The sequence below is a fragment of the Amia ocellicauda genome, chromosome 4 (assembly GCF_036373705.1).
Source record: "Amia ocellicauda isolate fAmiCal2 chromosome 4, fAmiCal2.hap1, whole genome shotgun sequence".
NCBI classification, from domain to species: domain Eukaryota; kingdom Metazoa; phylum Chordata; class Actinopteri; order Amiiformes; family Amiidae; genus Amia; species Amia ocellicauda.
This window is the reverse complement of record NC_089853.1, coordinates 29715231-29730132: the sequence shown is the minus strand read 5'-3', so window position 1 is coordinate 29730132 and position 14902 is coordinate 29715231. Positions and strand designations below refer to the sequence as shown.

Below are 14902 nucleotides of genomic sequence, written 5' to 3'. Positions count from 1 at the left end.
TCTATAGCTTCCTTTGTCCATCTTTGATCTGTTCTTCTTGCAGTGTGTCCAGTCCATTTCCAATTTACCATTTACACTTTTTATGTTATTGTTGTTCAAATTTCTTACATCTTCAGTAATACCTCAGTGCAATTAATGTTTGATTGGGGGTCTTGACTATATTTGAATTATCTTTCTCTTTATAAGCTGGCTTGTTTATTCTCTTCTTGTGATGTGCTAGTTCCTCCAATTTCCATTTTGTCACTCGATATTTTATCACATAACTGATGCATCTAGGTCTTCTTGTGTAAGTATGTACACTACCGGTCCAGTGAACCTGAAATGGTACAAAGGTAAGCGGTAAACTGCTAGAGGTTAAAAAAAAGTTTGTTACCAAAAACTGAAAAATAATGTACATTTCAGAGTTATATTCTGTGTTACTACACCCTCTTAAGCATTATTTGGCAGTATTACGTGCATCTCCTGTGCATAGAAGTTACATGAGGCGGGGTATAAAAACCCAATTTTTCACATCAGAGAATGCTTCACATCGTTAGAAAGAGTCTCAGTTTTCATGGGATACCAAACACTTGGCAAGCAACACAGCAGTGCAAAGTACACATGGGATTAAAGAGAAGCACGTGGATTTGGTACCAGAGGAGTTTATCAACAAAATGATTCCATGATTTATTTTTTATTTCCAATTGTTTATTTGTTCTTTGCTTTAATTTCAGAGTACATTGAGACATTAAACTGCATACATTTTGATAAAAACTGGAAAAATGTTGGTGTTCTAAAACGCTTGACCTATATTGTATGTATGTATATTCTTGTCTGTATATACTTTATATTGTTTCCAAGGGAGTGCAAGTTAACCTGTTTGCATTGTTGCTGTGTGAATCTGTACATGTGAGCATGTTTGTGTGTATGTGTGATAAATTAATTAATTGTAGCTGTGTTAGGCTCTCTGTGCAGCTATGGATGGAAATTCAAATTTAAAGTCCCATTGCATAGCAATTTGGGACTTTTGCAGGCTGCTCTAATACTTCCTGTACAGGTAACATTAAGAAGCAAACGCATTGATTTGTCATTGCTACCTCTTAACATGTCTGTCTGTTTAATCAAAATAATGTAAGAAAGCATGAAATATGTTTTACCTGTTTTGGGCAGAAATGTCTCAAATTCCCAACAATCTTATTTTCCACCCAAAGCAGAGCAGAGTGCCTCTGGGTCTTTGTCAGCTTTGGTGACGGTGTTTGATGGCAGTCTCTTTGTGCTTTTCCTGTGATACGGCATGTCTGCGTTCAAACTGCTATTAATTACTATTCCAAGAAGAGCCTCCATTATGTGCTGTGTGGAATTAACTTGGGCCAAAAGTAATGAATCGGAGAGGGAGAACAGAATGAGCAGGGATTACAAAGGCCCGAATGTGTTTCTCAAGGAAGGAGGAGGAGAGCTGAGGCTGACACTGTGAGGCATGCCGTTTCGAGGGTTATTGAAGAATAAAGAGCAGGGTGGCATCTGTTACAGTCATGCTCATGCAAATCCAAATTCTTTGTTCTTCAAGTGCTTCATTTTGAGAACCTTTTCAGCTTTATTACTGCACACATATTTTAATTTGTAGGTTTTAAAACATGACTGAACCTGAACTGCTACAAAAGTTTCAATTGTCTCAAGAATGTTTCTGAAATTTGTGTTTTCACTGACACGCTGATTATATTTGTGTGTGTAGCAGTTAGCCTAATAGGGTCAGTTTCAAGGCCTCAGCTTGTAGCTGCTGTGTGTGTGTCTCCAACTACTGCCAGAGACTTTAAACAGACTGAAGCCCTCACACACATCCTCTGCCTGAATACCATCTGAAATTGGCCTGAGTATGTGTTTAAAAACTGACCAGGGTGGGGACAATAACAAAACATACAGACATCACTTTAACAGCTAAAACAATGTGGTCACAGCAATCATGGACGTATCTTTCAGGACCCTGCTACTTTCGCTTTAAACAAGAATAGACCCAACAACTCAAAATAGATCTCTTGTGCTTCATTTTTTGTCAAATGAAGTGAGGGTCCAGCCAAGGTGGACTTTTGGACACAAGTGTCCCTATCGTCTAATACAGCTGCTGAAGTACTTTCAGGCAACAGTTAACATGGGGGTTGCAAATAGGACTATAGTTAGATGCTATTTCCTGTTATTATTTCATTCATGACTTTAACACCTTTTTACACTATAAGAATATGAACTTGCAGGTATGTGATACAAAATAATGAAATGATGCAGGACTAGTATAGTTGATGTCTAGTTGGTGTCAATCACTGAGATCAGAGAAACCCTAATTGCCTTTTTACCACATGTGTCTATTTATGGGAAATACTATTAGCTCTTGCCGTTTATTGCCCTAGTTTTAAAAATAAGGATGAGTTTCTCCTGATCTCTGTGGGATTGCTCACTCTGCAGGTGATCAGCATTCTGGCCTGGAAGCAGCCTGCCTGGCACAGGGAGGGAGAGGGAGAGGGAGAGGGAGAGGGAGAAGGGGAAGGGAGGGGGAGAGAGGAAGAGAGAGAGTGAGAGAGATTCTTCTCATTTCCTGATGAAGGCATGGATGGTCCCCTGCTGGCAGCCCTCACAGGGGTTTTCCTTCAGTCTTTTAACTGGGCTCTGCAATGAGCTAATTGTGTGGAACTCCCAGATGCCTCAAGAGACAGGATGATCACAGAAAGTTTGCAGTGTAATCTGTGTTAATCTGAGGTACGCTGTATCCAGTGAGCACAAGTGTCCATATACATTTCTTATGGTCACCTTTAAAAATATGTATGTATTGAATACTAATGGTTTAACCTACAAGTTGCATTTGTAAAGTGTGTTGCTTTTCCTAAGTGTCCAATGTTACATTGATGAAGGGCAATTGAAATAAGCCTGCCTACATTTTCAGCTGTGGAACACTAGTCTGATTTTCAATGTGGCTTCCCTGCTCTGGCAAAGCAACAGAGGGTGCTCAAAATGTTACCAAAATGGAAAGTTTTAAAGTTGCACTCTAAAGCAGCCTAGAATCACATAAACAAAGGGGCGAAGTAGAATGTAAGGTGGCTATGACATCTTTAACTATGGGCGGTTGTGCGCCCCCAGTAAAGTGCTGTTGGGCAAAGGTACGGCATGGCTGTTGTGAAGTGACCTGTGCCCACAGCTCGACACAGTGGTGTATAAGCTCTGGAATGAATGTTGATCAGTGTTGCACTTTAAATCCATTAAAGAGGTCCTCCATGGTCTGTTAATTTGCACCCAATTATTATAGTTCCTCATTCCCCTTTGCCTCTTATGTGGCCATTAATGACATGAAACCTCAAGAGTTCTCACTTCCTTAGAGACATGGGATTTCATTAGCACAGCAGGGCACACAAATGAACAGCTGCCTGTGTCTGGGTACCTACATACTGTTGTGCATGCAGCATTTGTAGACTTGCATTCAATTCTGTTTATTAATGCTAAATATGCCCCGACTAGGCATCCTATGTTGTACAAATTCCTATTCCAGAGCATGCCACTGTATATATGGTATACTAGATGCAAGGCAGTAAATGAATTGCTGACAGCTATATGTTCATAATTGCAGTATTTGATGCTGTACTTCTGGGTAATCTTACTCTGTGGTGCTGATGTGGCTTTAGATCTTTTGTTAATTTATTCTGGTCACAGACTTGCATCATTGGATCATTCATTTGGAGGGCAGGGGCACAGTAAAATAAATTGCTTACTGAACCACTATATCCAGTCCAGTCACCTTTAGGTTGTGAGTTAATCTGTATTGTACTGGCCATATTACATTTGATCGTCTGCATAGAAGTAGTTTTGGAGTTCTGTCTGATATAAATAACACAATTATCCATGTCTGATATAAGTTGAGCTTAGGGTAGCCCTTCACAATATATATACCTGAGAAGTACAATATAGAAATCTTTATAATTTTTCACCCTTTTATTTTGCTTTTTTTACTTTTCTGAATGCAGTCCCTTAAAAACTGTATACTTCAGGGCAAGAATAATTACCCGAGCTTGTTCCTGACTGTACCAAAAACACATATGATTTTAATTATGTTTTTTGGGGGGAGGAGTTTGAAGACATGATGGGTTGACCACACACCATGGAATAATTTAAAGAAACACAATTAACTGATTAATTATTGACAGTTCTAAATAAATTATTCATTTAAGAATCCTCCTGAATAAGTTTTCAGGGAATATTTGTATTTTCTAAATCAATCGTTCTGGTCTTGGACCTTCATCACAGATTAATCAAGATACATAACTTTTGAATATAAGTTGGAGTATATTTCAGCTTCTTCTGTTGTTGATAATATTGTCGTGAAGCACCACATTTTGCATGTCATATTCACTGTGTTTTTGTTTGCTTGCTTGTTTGCAGATATCTCGTCTTCCTGCAGATCAAGAGAGATCTGTACCATGGCCGGCTGCTGTGCAAAACGTCAGACGCTGCCATCCTCGCCGCTTACATCCTTCAAGGTAATAGGATTCGACAAGACGAATTTGCCATTCCTGCCCAAGTACTTATTACATTACTTCACCTGCAACAGGGCAGTGCGCTGCCGAGATAAATGCCCCCTTAAAGAAACCCAATTTATTTCTCGGTGATATATGAAGGGGTCAGAATCACCTGATAAAGATTAATAGGGACAGAAAGATACAGACACACACCACGGTATATTCAGTGGCAACTCTGCAGCCTCCTCTCCTATATTTATGTTTCCAGTACAGCTGCAGAAATTATTTTTGTCTTGCATGTGCTATATATCAGTAAACTATATCACTTTATGAAAGAAGATATATACAAACAATCCTGGTCCATAGCAGTTGTGTCCAGTTGTTGATCCAACAGAAGGGTTAAGGCACCCATGTGAAGGTGGGATTTTGATATAGGCAAGGTTAAGGGATACTATTCATCAAGACATGGATGTAATTGGGTCAGGTAGGCTTAGGACAGCAGAGAGAGAAACAAGTATGTTAGGAGCGAGTTCCAGGATCAATTCTAGATAATGAAGCTTCTGGCCCCTCAGCACCTGGTAGGTAAGCAGACAGAATGAGAATGAGAGAGAGAGAGAGAGAGAGAGAGAGAGAGACCTGATGTGAAGAACCTGGCAAAAGAGCAGGTAAATCCTCAGAAAGAAGCATCTCTTGGTTTTAATATGAAATTCCTCTTAGTGCTCTCTATAATGTATTGCAATGCATTTGATTTCTCTGCATCAACCCAGCTGACTCTGTCGGGGTCTCATAAATAACCCAACCATTTATAAGATCTGGTCATTTTAATAGCAGACATTTGAGGGTAGTACTCTGTCGTGGACTTCAGCTGAAGGTGGAGAGACACATCTTTTAAGATGAAGAGACTCCTGGTGTTTTGGTTGTACCGCAAGATGTGGAGTCCACTCTGCAGGTCACCCCAGCCCTGCCAGTCCCCTTTAAAGAGCTCCTTGAAGAAAACCAAAAGAGAAGCAGCAAGCAGACTTTTGCCAGCAGTGATTCAGCCCCTCTGGCTGCCTGAGTCTAAATCGAGAGTGAAATGCTGAATTAAAGATGTGCTGGTTTGTCACTTCATTGGAGGAAATAATTGTCGGCGACGCATTGAGAATCTGAGCACAGCAAGAAATTACAAATAAACAACCTGGATCCAGTTGGATTGTGTCAGAGCTGTGGGCAATATCTCCAAACCTCTGTGTTCTTTGTTTTTTTATCTTTTCGTTGTCTGTGTATATTCAATATATTGAAAAAGACAAAAAACACACACACACAGATTTACTATATTGAAATACCTTCCCCTTCCTCAAAATATCTGCATTATTCTTCTCTGGAACAGTACTATTGTATCCAATAGTCCTCTATGCCATCATCATGGTACAAAAAGCCTAGCTGTCAGATCCAGAGGTGTTTCCATTGACTCTTGTTTGGTGTTTTGTTGCAGGGATATCACTTGTTTGTCAAGGCAATGTATTCTAATGTTTGTCATATGGAGTCATATCAAGAATAGCATTCATGCGTTTGTGCGGAATCAAAGAAAAATATGCCTTCATACTTGATTTAATCCAAGAATGTAGTGGAGTATATTGTTAATATAGCTAAGTCTATGAAAACCAAAAATGAAAGTAGACAGAAGAAAATAACACCTTGACAGATGTTTTGTCATAAAAAATAAAATATAAAATTGAAATCCTCTCAATTAATCATGGTAAGATTTTTCTCGCTCTCTGCTAATTTCAAAGTCAAATTTATACAAAGGGGAAACCGTAGTCTGTGTATCTCTTCAGTGTGGTATTCATATTGCTCATGCTGACAGTCACTTCAGGCACACACTACTGAAGCTGCACTAGAAGCAAAGTTCACAATCCCAGTGCTGACTCATTTCTCCATGTTAGGCTTATTAACTCTGACTGGTTTTCTGTCCATATTAAAACATTTTTGATTTGGCGAGGGAGGCTGATAAAAGTGTGTGTGCCTAGTTTTTCATACAATGTAGTGCACTGAGAAGTCTGCATGTCACCCAAGGTAGAAATCATTTGAAACCCCCATTTTGTTTGTCAAAGTTTCCTGCACCATCACTATGGTGCACCGATTTGAACACATGCCGCCCCTGTTCAGGCACTATATGTGCACAGTGCATCACACTATCACACTATCAACCACAATCACTGTAGCTTTCCATAGTGTATTTTACTGAAAGCAGCTTGCAGCACATTCTGTAGTAGGACACCACTGTACAGTGTTGGATAAACTGGGACAGCAGTCTCCTTAGGGTTAGACCTGTATAAATATAAACCAATATAGATGCAGTGTTGCAAAGTGGGTTGTAATGATGTAAATATTAATGACCAATATTTTTTTTTAATATAAAAATGTTTAGGTGTATTTATTCCATCTGGCTGTATTATTGTACCTACCCATAATCCTTGTTTGCAAGTGTCCAGCTCAAACAGATCCCTTCAATGTATAATGTTTTTTCTGCAGGAGCTTAAAAAAGGTACTTTAGGTGTTTGAGTGTGTGCATTTCCATGAATCTGTCTGCTTGTCTGTTCTAGCTGAAATTGGGGACTACGACCCAGGCAAGCACCCTGAAGGCTACAGCTCCAAGTTCCAATTCTTTCCAAAACATTCAGAGAAGCTGGAACGACGGATCGCAGAGATTCATAAGACTGAGCTGAGGTGAGGGCTCGGGCTGCCACCGTAGACACACGTCTCTTTGCACATCCCCAAGAGGCAGTAGGATTATAGGATTAGAAAACACAATGTAAAAATATAAATTCACCATTGTCAGTTTGCACCCGGAGCAAAACCTAACTTCTCATGCTTGATGCACTGTATACTTGACAGAGGGTTTCTCCTCCTAGTGCACCAGCAAGTACTGGTTTCTTACCATGTACCTGGCAGATAGATCTGTAGTTAGTATTTTGTTGTTGGCCTTTTCTTGATGCTTTTATTTATTAGCTTTTTTATATATTTTTTTAACTAAGGGCTAGCTGTAGACTCATTGTGTAGAGATAGACTGTTTTGGGAAGGAGATTTATAATGTGCGGAGGTGTTGATGAAAGGAAGCAGGGACATGCATCACACTGTTGTGGCCCCAGTGTGGATGCAGCCCGGGTCTTGACATGATGGATGGCAGGACCAGGTCAGGACTGATTTCGGGAGTGTGTTGTTTGTCCAGGATCTCTGCTGTGGGCAGGAGACATCCATCAGAGAAGCCTCTAAGTCCGCCGTCTTAAATCCTCGCAAGTCTCAGGTTGTAAGGCTGCTTCAATGCCGTGCTTGCATTGTCCATGGCCAGGCTGGGCTTGGTAACAGAGCACATTGTGTTCTTGAGCCTGATCCAGAGGACGTCACTGTCCCAGACTTCTATACAACCCCCTTGCATTATGGGACCAGCCTTACAGTAACTGAGATGGTAGCCGGCATGAACTACAGATTAATCCCCGGACCCTGTTCCTTTGAAATTCATTGTGACTGTGGTACACAGTTGGTCCTCTTATCTTCAGCTCATCTGACTCCCAATTTTGCAAATTGACCTCTTTCAAGTCACCCTCTCTACCTGTTAACTCAGCATCAACTAAGAGCTTGGCAAAATGCACAGCTCCCTCTCCACTGATTAGTGCCATAATCACACAAATGCCTGCTTTCTCTCTGCTGATTAAGGGCTGAAGGCCTGATGAGACACTTCTACTGAAACAACAGCACTTCCTCCCTAATCAGGACCGCCTCATTGGGAGCACAGAATTAAAAAACAAAAAAACAAAAAACCTTTCTCTTTAAAATTCAGAGAATTCTAGGAAATATCCTCTCACTCCCACTCCCCTTTCTCTCTCTCTCAGTCTGTCTCTTAATGTTTCACAAATAGAAAAGCCTTGTTTGCATAAGATTGTATCTTTCAAAGGATAATGACAGTCATTCTGGAAATGTGATGAAACCATTTTTGACCATTTATAGTTGATTATGCAGACAAAGACTCTGAGTTGAACTCAATAAAGACAGACTTAGAGTCTTCCAGCAGCAGCTCTTGACTGATTTGTATTCTGCTATGTGCCTTCGGTCAGTGGCTTTGCATTCATCTCTAGAAATAAAACACAGACGCACACACACACACATACATATACACACATATATATGTTAACCCGCTTGTCAGGGGTTCAATAAAATATGTTAGCCTCTTCTGCCCTCCAGTGGTGATTTGATGCAACTGTAGTCTGTGTCATCTGTCCTGTGGGATTACTCACTCAGTCAAGCCTTTCTGGATCTTCCAGGTTTTAACTGGAAATAATATAGCTTGAGAAAGAAGGAACATGTGTTCATGCTGATAATTGCAGTAATTATATAAGGTAATAAACTAATCTCCTGTCAAGCTGTTTTGGGTGTTAGTTACATTAGATTTTTTTTCAACCCTAGCAAAATGTTAATGTTACATCAGGTGACCACATCGTGCCTGTGAAATGGTTCATAACATTACTAATACACTGTCATAGTCCCTTGGGGTGAACTAATGCCACAGCTGTCTCAGTGTAGTGCACGTGTCTGCAGGGGCTCGAAATCTCCCTTACTCCTGTAGACTGAGTTTACTGTATTAAAGGACCAGCAGGCCAGGCTGTTTAGTAACAGGATCTTCATTGACATTCAGTGATCATTTGATTTTTTTTATTCATTATTATGTATTTATTTATTTATTAGCAGGTGCCCTTATCCAGGAAAATGTACAATTTAGTCTCTAGAACCAAGAGAAAGACAAAAGCTTATACTATAACAGCAACAGCTATGAGCCATATTGGCTGGTATGTAATTATTCCGTGTTGTGGGTCTGTTGTTTTCTAGTGGGCAGTCCCCCGATACGTCCGAGCTGAACTTCCTTCAGAAAGCCCAGATGCTGGAGACATACGGCGTGGATCCACATCCTTGCAAGGTGAGGTGGGCTTGACTGATGGCTTGTGAGCACTCTGTCATCACACAGCCAAGACCAGGAATTAACGTTGGAATCATATCAATAGTATCCCTTCAAATGTCTTTTATGTATCTTAGACTATTTGTAAGATATAGCATCTTAATTACCGAAAACAGATAACATCTGAAGTATTTACCCAGTTTCAGTTTCGTAGGTAGTCCCAGTCACGTGTTTGAGCGTGGATACAGTTCTTGGCAGTCTCAGGGCACAGAGTGGCGTAGCACACACAGCTCTAGCCATAATTTCAACCATAACTGTCACTGTATTCTCCACGTTCCCCCTTCTTGTCAAATCATAACCCTCGTCCTGTCAAGCAGCCAGCTAGCGAGGCTTTTGAAGAGAACATGAGTTGGTGGTTCAGTCAGTGAACTGGGACATAGTGTCTGCTTACCCTCTCCTCAGCTCTCTCTGCTTCCTCGTCAGGACGTGTCGGGGAACCCTGCCTTCCTCGCCTTCACCCCTTTTGGGTTTGTGGTGCTTCAGGGAAACAAGAGGATCCATTTTCTTAAGTGGTGAGTGGGATTCGGTCGCGTGGTCACTGCACAGTGTCGAGAAACGCGATGAGCAAGGTAGGGACTTTTCTGTCTGTGCAAAGGTGGTGGATGACAGGAATGCAGTGGGAAGGAAAAGTGATCCGTATTTAAAATATAGGAACAAATGCTGTTGAAAGTGATCAGAATGTGTCTAAGGCAGACCTCTGTGCTCAGCTCATAGCCATGCCTGTGCTCTCTCTACAAGGAAAGCACTGGGCAACACAGATGAGAAATCATCCAGTGGAATATGGATCAGTGAGCTCTCTCAAGGCCAGAGCCACACTGATTTCTCACTGTGAGTGTGTGCTATCATAATAGCAGCTGGGATTTTCACAATAAATTGAATAGGCAAGACTGCCTTATTCTCCACATACAGACCCAGGGGCCAGAACAAGCTGGCACCTAATTATCCTTTATAACCAGAACACGTGGCATTTCTCCAGCTGCAGTTTGGCAGGGACTCCAGTTTAACACAGGCGTGTGTGCCTTGGCCTGTGTGAAGAGGTCAGAGAGAATAGGTAATGTCAGCATTGAGTTTTAACCTTCCCCCCATTCCTGCAAAGGATAATTGTTCGGCTGCCAGCTCACTGCAGCTTTTTCTGCTCCCTTGGATCAGGACATACTATATGCAACCATCTCTAGTATCCCTAGAGTATTCAATAAAAATATATACCTCTGGCCAATGTTATAATTGTTTTTATTAGAGTAATATATCCAACCTAATTTCACTGCGCTTCTTTTATGACTACAAAATACATCACATTTTCTGGCAGGAATACTAAATCCAAAATTCAAATGTTTTATCATAATGAAATTTAAATCAGTTTCATTGTATTTCTCGACTGTTTGGTCTGGCATTGTGGTTTTGATAAATATTTAAAGCTTTAAAACCTTGAAGTTCATTGGAGGAACGACAGCCAGTTCTCACACTTAATGCAGATGAGTAATAATTTTTTTCTCCTTTATGCGACGCAGGAATGAGGTGACAAAACTGAAGTTTGAAGGAAAGACATTCCATATATATGCAAATCAGAAGGAGGTAAGATCTTGCATTATTAAAAAAATAATAAGTTGTTCCATATTTTAGAAGCCATTCAACTTATTTGTCTGTGTCTATGAATGGAGCCTAAACTCTGAAGAGATCTAATGCTTTCTCATTTACCTTTTCATTAAAATGCAGAAGCCTAGTGCCATGAGCTTATTAAGAGAAATGGACAAACAGTGCAGGCCGGTGCAGTTGATGTTATTTATACACTATATTACCAGACGACAAGCCTCCCTCTGCCACTAATGGATGGTACCAGAGGTCATGTGCTATGTTGCAGTTATTATCGTAAATTGGACAACAGTGTACAGCTAGCATTCGAGAAATTGTATGGTGAGAATCTACGTACACATTAACACCCCACATCACAAAGCATGGAGCGAAGCGCACTGGCTTAAATTGAGTTGATAGCAGTGTAAACATTTCATGGCCCTGACCTCCATCCCATTCCTCTGGGGTGAACTGGAACAGCAAATAGAAACTAGAGACCATGGTGGTGGACACATGGCTCTTAATTACTTTGGCCATCTATCAAGTCCCCATTAAATTAAATGTGAATAACTATAATCTGGTATTTATTACATTTGGTGAAAGACTATTTATCTCAGAGACTCTGTGCAGCGATTCTGTTTACAATCATATTTGTCTTGTCTTCTGTGCAGGACAAAAAGATCATTTTGACATACTTTGCACCAACACCTGAAGCCTGCAAGCATCTGTGGAAGTGTGGAGTGGAGAACCAGGCCTTCTACAAGTGAGTGCAGCCTTACATCTATACTCAACCATTTTACAAGGTCTATTTGAGAAACAACACCCTTTTCTGAAGGAAATATAAAAGGGTTTCTTACTTCATCCGCACATTTTGAAAGACACAGTACGACGTGTGCTCATTTTCTTACGTCGCATGTCTCAGTTTTTTTTGTCACAGTACGAAATGGTTGTCACTTCAGCTAGAAAAATGCATAATGAAAACAAACATACAAACAAAAAAATAAACCAAAGCTGTCTTTTCCTCTCTCCTTGGTCATAGCTAAAATGCACTCTAAATGCACACTAAAATCTCCTCCACTGAAAATACAAACCACTTCAGACACTGTCTGAATCAATCCTTTGAATAATCAAGTCCTGTTTTAATACATCAACTTCCATTTCTGAATGCGTTTTCTCGGCTGTTATGAAACAAAGTACCCAAGTACCTCTTTTGCTTTTTGCTTTTTTGTGTGTGCCTGAGATACAGAAAGTGGCATCAGAGGTGCACTACAGGTGCTCAGAGATAATTGGAGGGCAAGAACAGTGTTATAGCCAATAAGAGAAATCAAAGTTAAGTGTCTTGCGAGCACAGATGTCGCTCCAACGGTACATAGCTCTTCATTTGTGCCAATAAAGCCTGGTGAGAGTCCCCGGCCGGCTTCTGTTGCGATGCAGTCCAAGCACATTATGTGAAGCCCCTGGAAAGCCAGCTGAGGCTTTCTGAGCTCTAGCAGTCGTGCGCTCAGATGCACACTGTCAACAGGCACACATTGTTTACCTTCACACGGCTCGAGAGGGACGTGAGCATCTTTGTGAGTAATGAACTGTTTGCAGCCTGGGAGTTTCCTCTTCTAATCCGCAAGCCTCATTACCCAGAGGGGCTTCCATAATTTTCATATACTTTTCTTTCTTCTTTCTTTCTTCTTTTCTTTTGTGCTGCTGTTGCTGTGCATTTCAGTGTCAGTGTAATGCTTCAGGTGGTATTTGATGAGAACAAAAGGGGGATTAACTCAGTTTTTTTTTTGCATTACTTGATGCAGATACACTGTTGTAATCAGTGAAAGAGGGAATGGGTATCTCTACTGTTTTTGCTTCTGGAGACCTTTTTCTGACATTTCTTCTGGAAATATTACAAACTTCCATCTGACACAAAGTGGGTTATGAACAAATGAACACAATTTGCATTTTCTTGAACCGTTCTGGAAAGCCACCTACTTCAACTGATACTTCTTTCCACATGTTCTCCCTCCACATCAGTGTTATTTAAAGTCCTGAGTTCAATTTCTGGGGTCTTGTTAATATTTATTTATTAATGTATTCTTTTTTTAGTTTCAATTTGTGGTTTCAGGTTAGAATCTAGAGTGGTGATCTTCAACATATCTCCTTGAAGCCTACAAGGTCTTCAGACTTCCATCCCATCTGGACTTTCAATTCACCTAATGGGACCAGTTAAAAGCCCATTTCCCGGGCTAAAGCGGATCATGATTGATAGAGAAATATAAAACCCCAGGCATTGTGACAGGCACACTAGTAAAGAGCCTCCCCTTGCTCAAATGCTGACAGATGAGGATCCATTTGGAATTGTCCATTGCAGACTGTGCTGAAACAATGCCAAACTCTCACAGAACGAGCAGGAGAAGACTTTTACAGTTTTAAGAAACCATCTCTCTTCCAGATGGTGTTGACCATATGCCATTCATTTGCAGTCATTTATACTGCAGTAACATTATTGAATGAATGCCAGGGCACAGCTGGCTCAGTGCAGGACAGTATTATAGTCTGAGCCCCACAGAGATACAGAGAAAGAGAAAATGGCATTGAGGAACAAAGAATTGCCATTTATTTTCACCTTGGAAAGCCAAACAGCTGTTGAGTGGAAGGGGTAACACATTATGAAGGATTATATTAAAGCAATGAATCATTTGCTTGCACCTGGGTCAGTGATGTAAGGCTACAGCACAGCTAGACATTAGATTTAAAGTCATTCCAACAGTTGGGTATTTTCTTTCTATTCAGTCCAGCTTTGTTTGTGAAACGTGAACATGGAATGATATCTATGGCAAATAGTTGATTTGAAAAAGGCATAAAAAGGCCCAGTGCAGGTTTCAATTAAAAGTGAAAAAAGGATAGCAGAATGAAGGGAAAGCAGTCAAAGGGAAGCAGTGGTGTATTTTGGGGCATGTGAGAGAGCACATAAAATACCAATCCATCCATGCTCAGCCAAAAAGTATTGTCTTCGGGCTGCTTAAATGTGAATATTCCCTGAAGAGTGATGAAGCACTTGAGTTTATCTTCGAGGGAAAGCACTATAAAATCTTCCCTGCTTTAGTGGGGGCCCTACAAGTACTGTAACATAAAAAAGAAGGAAAAAAAAATCAAACACAACTTGTCATTGTGATTTTGGTCTTGGCAGAAAAATAAGAGCTCCCCAAGGAATCCGCTGTCTCGAGCAGGGATAGTGAAAGTCACTTATCTCTGTGTCCTTCTTTTCTTTCCCTCTTTCTTTGCTTGCTCGTAGGCTGGAGAAATCGAGCCAGGTGCGCACCGTGTCCAGCAGTAACCTATTTTTTAAGGGAAGTCGGTTCCGATACAGGTAAATAATTACAGTAAGTAGAGGTTATTGAAAATATTTTACAGTAAAACAAAGGCGTATGTCGAATGGAGAGGGGGAAAAAGAAAAAGAAAAAATAAAGAAAGACAAACACCTCTTTAAAGCTCAGAAGAGGCACAACTGGACCTGGGATGGAGATGTATCCAAATCTCAGTCTCAGAGGGACAAATAATTGATTTCACAAATGACTTGTGTTATTACTTCAACCAAAAACAGAGTGCCCAAATGCCCAAATACAACCACCATTGTATTTCTTATGAGGTTTCATGCCACGATTGGTAAAGTAAAAACCTGTGGAGAACAACTAAACTGGTTAGAGCAATTATTGTAATCCACTTATAACATTACGAGGGTAATCATAACCTAAAACGAAAGATTCACTATCAAAACTGACATTTTGTTCCTGAAATTCAGATAAACAGATCATGGAAGAACATTGCAATATAAATTACTCTGCACACACTCAATTTGTGTACTTTTCTGGATGAAAGTTATTGAATT

At 40.4% G+C, this 14902-nt stretch overlaps 1 protein-coding gene across 2 annotated transcripts in view; it reads left to right on the top strand.

The window, feature by feature from the left end:
* LOC136748235 (FERM domain containing 5a) overlaps positions 1 to 14902 on the top strand; it is a 147912-nt gene that overhangs the window by 121514 nt on the left and 11496 nt on the right. For both annotated transcript variants that reach the window (XM_066701817.1, XM_066701816.1), the window contains exons 5-11: positions 4396 to 4493; positions 7058 to 7181; positions 9336 to 9423; positions 9886 to 9974; positions 10971 to 11034; positions 11703 to 11794; positions 14309 to 14383. In XM_066701817.1, the coding sequence (XP_066557914.1) occupies positions 4396 to 4493; positions 7058 to 7181; positions 9336 to 9423; positions 9886 to 9974; positions 10971 to 11034; positions 11703 to 11794; positions 14309 to 14383 (630 nt within the window). The remainder of the gene's footprint in view (positions 1 to 4395; positions 4494 to 7057; positions 7182 to 9335; positions 9424 to 9885; positions 9975 to 10970; positions 11035 to 11702; positions 11795 to 14308; positions 14384 to 14902) is intronic.